Here is a 10,548-nt window from a genome sequence, read left to right as displayed (position 1 = left end):
TGGGGTCGTGAGACGTCGAGGCTCCCACATTTTCTAGACAGTCAGCTTACAGACAGCAGTCAGACTGTCAGCCTTAAGGGGCCCATACACGTACGAGTCTGACACGGCTCGGATTCAAATCAGTCAAACTCGTCCGTGAATGGTTCGCCATGCTCATGCGTGCATGGTGAAATTAATCCGAGCCAGGTTCCAGATTCAAGCTCGCCTAGCCGGACTCGCGAGCCACACTCTTACGTGCATGGGCCCCTTTATGTGCCGAACGCCCTTTGACCCAAGGGTGACACATGATTCTCATTTCTTTCTAAGTCTGGAGTTATATTAGGGCCATAGTGCAGCAGGAAGGATTAGGTCAAATAAAAACCTAATAAAATCGGTAATCGAATTCCAAAACTTTCGGCATGCAAGCACAGTGTCTCATCCAACAACACAAGGAAGTTATAAAGACAATTTTTACCTTAATATTTCCTAGAAATTTTTAACTCATTGAATTAACTTGTTATTTAATCTCTTATTCAAAAATGAAACTCATTAAATATTTTCGAAGTTACAGTCTGAAAGTAAAAAAATCGATCACATATATTTCCGTCAGATGAACGGAATAAATTATCAGATATCAATGAATGAGCGATATTTCATAAAACAAATTATGTTAATTCAATTCCCTACAGAATCATACGAGAATACAGAAAAATTATAAGCAAGCAGTAATTCATAACTGAATGTTGTATAGATTTCCCTTTTCTTTTTGAACAGCCAGTCTCGTCATGTAGACATCCAATCCCCAAACGCATTGCAATAATTAATAAACATATTCACGGCAACTTGCCTTCATGCCTTTCAATGTGTGATATGCCTATGTTTCAAATGCTAATATGGCTATTTAGACAAAACTTATGCAACATTTACGTAAAGAACTCTCTAACCGTTCTAAATATCCAAAATTATTTCTTCTGTGGCAATAATGCAACATAACCGAAAAGTTTACTTTAAGTTCAATGAGGCCGCGCCTTAGCTCAAGAAGTTAGTCGCTGGCTTCCCACCGCGGCAATCTAGTGGGATTTGTGGTGGACAAAGTGGCGCTGGGACGGCTTTTCTCCGAGTACTACAGTTTCCTATGCCATCTTCATTCCACCAAATTCTCCATCATCATAATCACCCGGGGCTGGCTACAATACGCCAGTCAGTGGCCATCGTCCCGAGTGGACCCAGTTGGACTCCACCCCCCGACTAAGCGAATTGAAAAATATTAAGTTCAATAAATAATTGATACAGAGAATAATTTTTATGCAACCTTCAATGTGCCTCAAAACTACATTCACAAACAGACTATATAAAGAAGAATGTAGCTTTAACTTCTTTCCCAAAGAAATAAATAAGTGTAATTGCGGGAAAAACAATTGTTTTAAAAGAAATAAAGTAAAAATTAAGGAAATAGATTATAATTTTCCCGTAAACTAAACACATCTATGAAAAATTCATTGGCTTGAGACATAATCCGAAAGGTGACTCAAACATTTTGAAAAGGATAAACTGACGAAAACCTAAGGAAAAATTTCATTAATATTATCCTCCATATGTAGTAAGTAATGCTGTTAGTTAAGCACATATAACTATATAAATATGCTTACACAAATAGCTTATAGAGCCTCACAATTAACTGTCCACATTTGTACGTAAATTGGAGAAGAGGAAAATTTAGAAATATAAGAAAACATTTCAGTAGCTTAAGCACAACGAACAAAAACACGAATGGCTGACTTTACTCTCGTCTCATAAAGTATGCCTCTCATTCAGGCTACTCTTGCCTTGACACATACATATATATTCCAGGTAAATACCTTTATCTAACGATTTTCATAAACTCTAAAATATATATATAAACACCTCATTTATATGTGAGTGGACCTGAATACGGTTATAAATATTTGAACAAATTTGTGTATGTAGACCTGCACGTTTCTAAGCATATGTTTCTTCTTATTTAGAGCTGGGGAGACATAACCGACTTAGCGCAAATTCTCTACATATATGCACTGATGATAAGTTACGTTTGTCTGTTCTGCACACTTGGAACGGAACTCACGCTGCAGGTATGTGGAAAATATAATTATATTTGTACGCAGTGACTGGTTATGTTCCAAGTTCGTTCTGAAACACCTGTTACATGCGTAGAGGCTACTGTTCCAGGCTGAAATGGTGAGAGACGCTGCCTGGGGGTGCAACTGGGTGGGAACTCCTGTCCCATTTCAGCGCAGTCTGGCCTTCATCATCGCCACAGCCAACAAGGAGTTCACACTCACAGCCGGGAAATTTGTTCCCGTGTCCAACTCGACCATGATGAGTGTAAGGACATGCGAGTCCATAAAAAATGGAATGATTTAAATTACATTAGGCTCATTACATGTACCTCCAAAGTCCACAATTCTTTAACATCTAAACATTCGAGAATGCGAACATGTGACTTCGGAAAATACGCCGGGTTGTTACTCAGTAAGAAGCCAATATTTCGAACACTGTCCTCATTTACAGGAACACCGTTTCGATGAGCTGATGAACTTTCAAGTACCCTCTAACACAACAAGATTTCATCATTCATTCATTCATCAGTAATCTGTCAAGACGACAGGTCGACAATCTCTTCCAAAACAGTTCCTCCACTTGACGCGATCTAGAACTTTCTCCTCCAAATGAAAATGTCATCTTCTGTCCCCAAGATCATCCAGCATCTTCATACGTCTTCTTCCTCGTCTTCTGGTCACTTCTATCCGCCCCCCTATCTTTCCTTTAATAACTTCTTTTAGGAGGCAGTTACCGCGTAAGATATGACAAATCCAATTAGCCTTCCGTTTTCTTATTCCTTGTAGGACATTCTTCTGCTCAATGACTCTAAATAACACTTCTTCATTTCTCACATAATCGGTCCAACTGATCTTCTCCATCCTTCTCCAACACCACATTTCGAAGCTTTCCAGGTGTTTCTGATCTACTGCCTTAAGTGTCCAAGTTTCAGTCCCATACAAAGCAATGCTCCAAATGTAGCATTTCACTAGTTTCTTTAAAAAATTTAAGTCCAATCTGCTGGTAAAAAGAGTTTTCTTCTTGCTAAATGCAGCTTTTGCCATGGCAATTCTAGATTTAATTTCACACGTACGCCTTCCATCATCTGTTAGGAAGCTACCCAAATATTTAAAACATTTCACATTCTCCAGTTGTTTTTTGGCCTATCTTTATTGTGACTGGGGTTGGTTGTCTCGAAATTTTCATTACTTTTGTTTTTGCCACATTCATTTCCATGCCATAGCACCTTCAAAGTTCGATTAGTCTATCAATCATACTCTGTAGCACAGTTTCTTCCTTAGCCATTAACACAAGGTCATCTGCATATTTCACAGTTTGAATAATTTGCCCTCCTAATTTGAAGTCTCCAAGCCAACAAGCCTTATGAACTTATAAAATGGAACCGGGCCCTTCTGAGAACCTTTCAATTGTGCAGCTACTCAAGAACTTCTCCAACATTGTATGGAACCCGAAGGTTTATTACAGTGATCACAAGACATTCTAACGCTATAAGATCAATTTTAATATTATTCACCCACACACATGCCTTGGACTTATCGGTGGTCTCCTTCCTTCTGGCTCTCCACCAATGTCCTATATGCATTCCTCCTCTTCCCCATTTGTACTACATGCCATATCCATCTCATTGTGCTTCACTTCATCATTATAATTATACTTGTCGAAGAGTACAAGTTATGAAGCTCATTATGCAGTTTTCTCCAGTCTCCTGTCACTTCATCTCTCTTTGGCCCAAATATTCACCTCATCACCCTGTTCTCAAACACCTCCAGTCTGCGGTTCCTCCCTTAATGTCAGAGAATAAGTTTCACACCCATACAGAACCAAAGACAAAATTATAGTTTTGTGTACCTTAACTTTCTTATACTTTTGGACTGCAGATGAGGAGACAAAAGGTTCTGGACTAAAGAATAGGAAGCATTACAGAAATTCAGTCCTCTCTTACTTTCCTTCTGAATCAGGTTTAGATCTGTTATCGTTGTTCCCAAAATATCTGAACTGCACCACATTTTCAAAATATCAGTTTCCTATCTTTATGTCATCATTTTGCCCTGAATTTTGGTGATGAGACAGGAACTTATACTTAGTTTTCTCTGTATTTACTTCTAGACCAACATCCTTACGTGCGTAAATTAAAGTTTCTGGGTTATTATTTATGGTACCTATATTATCACCTAGTAGATTCACATCAGCTTATGCGTCCCGCTTAAATTCAGTCCCACCTGTTTTTCCTAGACCTTCCTAATGACATATTCTGAAGCAAGGTTGACAAGCAATCGCGATAAAGTATCCCTTATTTCAGACCATTCTGGATGGGAAAATTATAGACAAATATTTACCTATACGGACTTTACCTTACGTTTCGTTTAAACGCATTTTAGTCAACATAACTAGTTTCATGGGTTCCCCAAACTCCATCAGAATATTTTACAGTACTTCCTTCTTACCTGAATCAGAGGCCTTCTTGAAGTCTATGAATACTTTATGTACCGTCTCACTGTACTCCCATTTTTTCCAGCATCTGAAGAATGCAAATATCTGATTAGTAGTTGATCTCTTACGTAGAAACCCACATTGAAGTTTCCCAATAATTTCATGTGTGTAAGGACTTAACCTTGAGAGAAGAATATTGGATAAAATTTTATATGAAGTTGATAGCAGTGATGTCCACGATAATTACTCAAGTCAGTTTCGTCACCCTTCAGATTACCCCCATTATTTGACTCGGGTCCTGTAATCACCGCAATCTGGCTTGTTTCCTTTGGTCTAGTAATTTTGAGCGACCATCGTTAAAACATGGCTTATTCTTCTTCAGTTCATAATAACTTGGACTCTCTTTGGCACAAACTTTTATATTCTCTCTAATAGTTTCCCAAGCTTTATTAACATCCACCTCAGTGTCTACGTTTCCCAAAGCTGCGAACTTATTTGATATTTCAACACGATACTGCATCTTACACTCTAAACAAAAGGAAACGTGATCCCTGTAACAGGCAGTGGAGGGCCATAGGGTTTTGAGCCGTTATCTTCTATACAATCGGCTCACAGATGGCGGTAAGGTTGTCAGGCATACGCGCCTGCCGCCCTGTACCCCCCGGAAGATTCCTGGCACTCACTTCTGTTAGAGGCTGAGTCGACCGCAGGGCCATAGTGTGGCCGGATATATTAGGTAAATTGAAATAATCCAAGTCATTGGGACTCGAACCCGCAACCTTCCGGCTTGTAACACAGTGCCTCAACCAACTACGCTACCGCATACCCGCTCCTTACCAACTACCTCGTTTAATTTCTTGAGATTGAACCTCTCCATATGAACGCTCTGCCTTGTTTGCTTACTCGCTGTCAGTCCTTCCCTAACCTCTGCCACCACCAGGTAGTGGTCAGTACCACAGTCTCCTTCCCTGTATAATCGGACATCAAGACATTTGAATGTCGTCTCCTATCTATCAAAATTTGGTCAATTTGACTGCGTGTTTTCCACATCAGGTGATGTCTAAGTAAATTTATGAATCTTACGATGTGGGAACATTGTGCTTTTGACCCTAAGATTTTATGATGTGGCAAAGATTACTACGTTAACTCCATTATCATTACTAATTTCATGCAAACTCTCATTCACAATGGTTGGTTTGAAAATAACTTCCCTAACTGCTTTGGCATTTAAATCTCAAAACAAAATATTATATGGCACTTTGGGAATTCATAAAACACATATTCTAGTTCTTCCCAGAACCTGTTCTTTATATTATCAATTTTATCTTCTGTTGGCGATGATATCACACCAGCGACCTATTAGTACTATGTATGACATCCTACCACTAATGAACTCGACCATCTTAACTGCTCTAGCCGCGGCATAGCTCAAGCGGTTAGTCTCTGGCTTACCACCGCAGCGGCCCGGGTTCGTTCACGGGGTCTGTTCAAGTGAGATTTGTGGTAGACAAAGTGGCGCTGGGGCACGTTTTGTCCGAGTACTTCCGTTTCCCCTGCCAATCTTCATTCCACCAATTGCTCCACAATCACCCTCACCTATCATCAGGGGCTGGTACAATGGGCCAGAAGTTGTCGCAGTACAAGGGACTTAGTCCCACCCAGCTAGCTATAAAAAAAATCTTAACTGCTGACACGATCCTATTATGTACGGAAAAACCTGTACCTAATTCGTGATTTTCGTTCCCCAACCCAACAAGTATTTTGAGTGATTAGCTTTTGAACATTGTATATTGTCCTATTTTTATTATAAGCAACACTTCGGAGATTGGATTTTGTCTCCTTCCTCAAAGACAAAAAAAAACGAACTCAGTTGGGCCAAATCGATAACAGCTAGTGCCTATGTCCGGATATCAGAACCAGCATGAAGCAGGACATATGAACACCACACACAACAGAAACCATGTCAAATGCATGAGACCTTGCATGAACTCAATTCCCTGGTGTTTTAAAAATTTCGTCTGAACCCCCGCAGATAGTTATGTTGTGTTTCATGCATACAGGCTGTCCTGTGTTGGTATTGTGCCGGATAATAGGGACCGAACTCAGAAGGCTCTCCTTCTGCAAAAGGCCGGAAACAGAGCTCCAGTGTCAGAAGAAATGAAATTATAAATAACAGTACTACGATAGGCAACGTAAAGAGAGTCGATTATTTCAATAATATACAATCATCATGAATTTATGAGATCTTAAGACGCATTTAGTAAACTACTGTGTGCGTAACAATAGAATAAAATGCAAATAACAAAAATAAGTTAAACTGCAAACACACAAATTTCCATTAGACTATTCCACGAACAGTTGAGGTACGAGAAAATATCTCCTATTCTCAAAAGAGACTGGAACAGCTTATACAAATGTCCAGTGCACATGTACCTATATAAATTGTTTAATTACCTATCTCATTAGAAGGAACTCTCTCCGAGCGCATCCCAGACTTCTGACTTCAGTCCCATGCTTTTTTTTTTAGTGTAAACGGCTACAACGTATATACAGGATGTAGTGTAAATGGCTACAACGTATATGCAGGATGTCCCCAGAAGAATGTGCCAGACTTCGGGAGGGTATTCCTTATTAAAGTATGCCGATAGAACGTATAGAACATATTCATTAAGAAATCGGATTTTAATGGATTTAGTATCCCAGTTTTTATATTTACCAGAAACATTATTATAGATTGCAGCATCCCCCACTGCATACTCTTATTCCATCAATATTTGTACTTGTAGCTGCCTTTCCGGAAATTACTCCAGATAATAAAATCATGTGCTTTGCGAGAAATTTATTCTTAGTAATTTATCCTTGAAATTTCGCATTAATTTGTAACAATTGTTTATAAAATATGAAATATTGTGTTTGTCGCCAGATAGTGAACCAGTCAGTCTCCCTCTTCATGTTTCTACTCACCATGAAGGACAAGAGTGAAGAAACTGTCACGGAGTAGCCTACTCAGCAACAGAAACTGGAAACTGTGTCTGCTCCTCACTGCAATATTTATTGTGATCTGTCCCCTCATACTCATTTACAGATTCCACTGTTGGTACAAGGAATTGCACAATGCTTCAGGAGAACTATTATTTTTGACAAAGTATAAAAAGCAGCCCCTCACTGTTAGTAATTACACGGAACCGAGGTCACAATTCATAAAAATTTTGCAAACGTTTGCTCATTTGCGTCAAACTACACTTAAAAGAAAAAGGAAAATATGCAAGAAATGTGTTCCACAACTTACACATTCAACAAGCAGGAAACTACATTACTTAAGTACTCTACAATATCAACCTAATAATGGCATCTTCTTCTCATAATATAAAAAACACAGGACAACTTGATTCTCTCCGCTTTAGAGAACGATATTTACTGCAATACAAATGTAATATACAGTATCTGTATTAATTTTGTAATAACACAGCATCAAGTGCTTGTATGGACAGAGCCATTTCCTTTCTTATTCTCTTGTTTATATTTTGTGATGATTTGTCCAACACTTAGGTAAACATCAAACTCGTGAGTTTCCACGTTAGTAATTACATACTGAAACAAATCATGCGAGTGAGTTACCTGATGTAATATTTAAAGTTAGCACAATTTATAAATAATACGTTCATCTACACTTCATCAATTTCAGGGAACACATGTCCCTTCCAAGGAACATATGTCTGCCTGTCCTCTGTCCATTGGTCCATCCACTTAATGAATGGTATAATCACAAGATTCCAACATCGTGAAATTCTGTACGATCAACAGGGAGCCAACGTCCTTCACACAATTACACCCATGTCAGTGTGCATTTGAGAATTTAACAGAACTCGATTATTATGAATACTGAAACATTTAATACTATCTATACACGATACATGACTTGGGGAGTTCAAAGAAACCCAGGTGGCATGTACGTGATTTTGAGTGTCTGTTTCGTCTCAGGGAATCCTTCACTTGGGAAGACCAGCCGACCAGAGATCCTCACACCGGACACCGTACATTGGCGGGGTGGATACCGCACCTTCAGAAACTTACGAAATATTCCTTCGCATTCACAGCTTTCTATCATCTAGTACAACCAGGGATACGATCTCTGTATCTCATGAACTGACATACAGCGAGTAGTACCCTTTTCACAATTTCAGCAGTCCGGAATACGAACTCGCAATTCTCTTGCAGGTAATTCCGTACTTATACCTCCTGAACTTTTATTATAATCATCTTCCTATAGAAGCCGTGGAATTGAAGAAAGCCAAAAGTGAGTTTCAATAGGATTGAAACTGTCATTGATCACGATAAAGTAAGTTGTACCTTACACAGAAATTATTGTTAAACAGAAGTGCTCCAAAAGAAACTAAGACCTAGTAACTTCTTAACCGTTCAGCGTGTTTTGCCGTACATGGTACGCCAAGTTGTGGGCTCAATTTCGAAGGCCCATAAATATTGAATGAACCATGCCAGCATGATGACGATTACACTGGGCTGTTGTGAAAAGAATGCGCTCTCTGTTCGTGTAAACATAACATTCAATTTCCTGCAGCTCTGCCAGTCAGTCTAAATAGAACGCTGGCCTTAAAGTTACGTTGGATGCGTGACTATGTTATCAACATAACACAAAGACGATATGCGTGTGGTTGTGAATAAAACAAACAAACACGAAACAAAGCCCTTGGTTGTTTGTGATTCCAACAGAAACATGCTAGGAGTGGATCTGACGGATCAAATGCTACAGCCGTACTTTCTTGAGCGAAAGAAGAGTACTAAGTGGTATCAGAAGTTATAAGAGGCTACTCAATGTAGCAATACATAACGCTATGGTCATACATCGTTGTCTCCCGAATAACAAAAACATGGGCACGCTGAAGTTCAGACTTTCTCTAACACAAGGCCTCGTGGAAAATCACGGTTCTGGGTTTCCTCATCCTGTACACGGCCGTCCGTCAGTTGATCCGCCGCCTAAAACTCACAGAACGACATATCCTAGAGCGTATTCCAGCCAAAGGAAAAAAGCAAAGCCTAAAAAAAGATGTGTGGTGTGCGCAAAACATGGTAAAAGGAAAGAATTTAAATTTGGTGTAGTGAATGTGAGGTAGGGTTGTATTTAGATTGATGTTTCAAGAAATACCATACGAAACTCAAATTCTAATCCACTTGCTACCATCGCTCAGATACAGGGTGCTCATATTATAGGGTAAGATTATAAAACCATCTTTTAAGCTGATTTCAGTGAAAATTCATAATTATACCGCATATAGTTCAAAAGTTATGATACATAATATAATTTAGAGCAAAATTTAAATGGGCAATTAAAAAATACTACCGCAGGCGGCCCCATAACAGCGATATTTAAATACCCACGCTGAAAGGTTAAAATCAATGGACATTTTGTCATATATGACCCCCGTTCAATTATTGTAACTTTTAAATGTGTAACCATTTGATATTAAGAATAATTTGCATATAAGCAGTCCTAAAGGGACCACACACGGTGTTATCTCGAGCTAGACGGTTCGGCATGCGGCCTCACCCCCTTCACCAGTCTCTTCGAGGGCGCATAGCCACCTAAAACAACACTGTAGCACGTGTGGTTCTTTGGGAACAAAGCCCGATGCTGGCAGATAGAAGGCAGCTCGCAAGAGGCGAGGGTCGTCGTTCTCAATGTAACATTTCTATGTATCTTTCTTCATTCTTTTTCTTCTTCAATAAACTTGGTTAATAATATTATCAACGTGTGGAGTGTGGTCTGTTTAATCTTGGGCCCTAGCGTCAGCTCCTGCACCAAGACGAACCCCTGACTCTCAGTGGCACTAGTGAGAGTTTTTAGTAACAAGTACGCGGCGGCGGCGGGAACTGCCACCCCCACCGGCGCCGGGTAAACGCGTTACAATTTAGAAGTACATTACTTATTCAGTTCACGATCTGGGCAGTTCCAGTATTAGTGGACATTGTCGTACAGTGGGGGCCAAATGACAACTGAGTCCTGAAACAACAATTAGACTA

The 10,548-nt window shown here is 39.5% G+C and overlaps 1 protein-coding gene across 1 annotated transcript; it reads left to right on the top strand.

The window, feature by feature from the left end:
* Nucleotides 1–2,007: 2,007 nt before the first annotated feature.
* LOC117282724 (odorant receptor coreceptor-like) lies at nucleotides 2,008–7,510 on the top strand. The gene is made up of 3 exons (XM_033753479.1): nucleotides 2,008–2,090; nucleotides 2,188–2,343; nucleotides 7,433–7,510. The coding sequence occupies exons 1-3, from the start codon at nucleotides 2,037–2,039 to the stop codon at nucleotides 7,508–7,510; spliced, it is 288 nt and encodes a 95-aa protein (XP_033609370.1). The 5' UTR covers nucleotides 2,008–2,036.
* Nucleotides 7,511–10,548: the final 3,038 nt, after the last annotated feature.

This window comes from Cryptotermes secundus, unplaced genomic scaffold (assembly GCF_002891405.2).
Source record: "Cryptotermes secundus unplaced genomic scaffold, Csec_1.0 scaffold512, whole genome shotgun sequence".
Lineage (NCBI taxonomy): Eukaryota > Metazoa > Arthropoda > Insecta > Blattodea > Kalotermitidae > Cryptotermes > Cryptotermes secundus.
The sequence above is the reverse complement of the archived record's forward strand: the minus strand, read 5'-3'. Positions and strand labels throughout refer to the sequence as shown.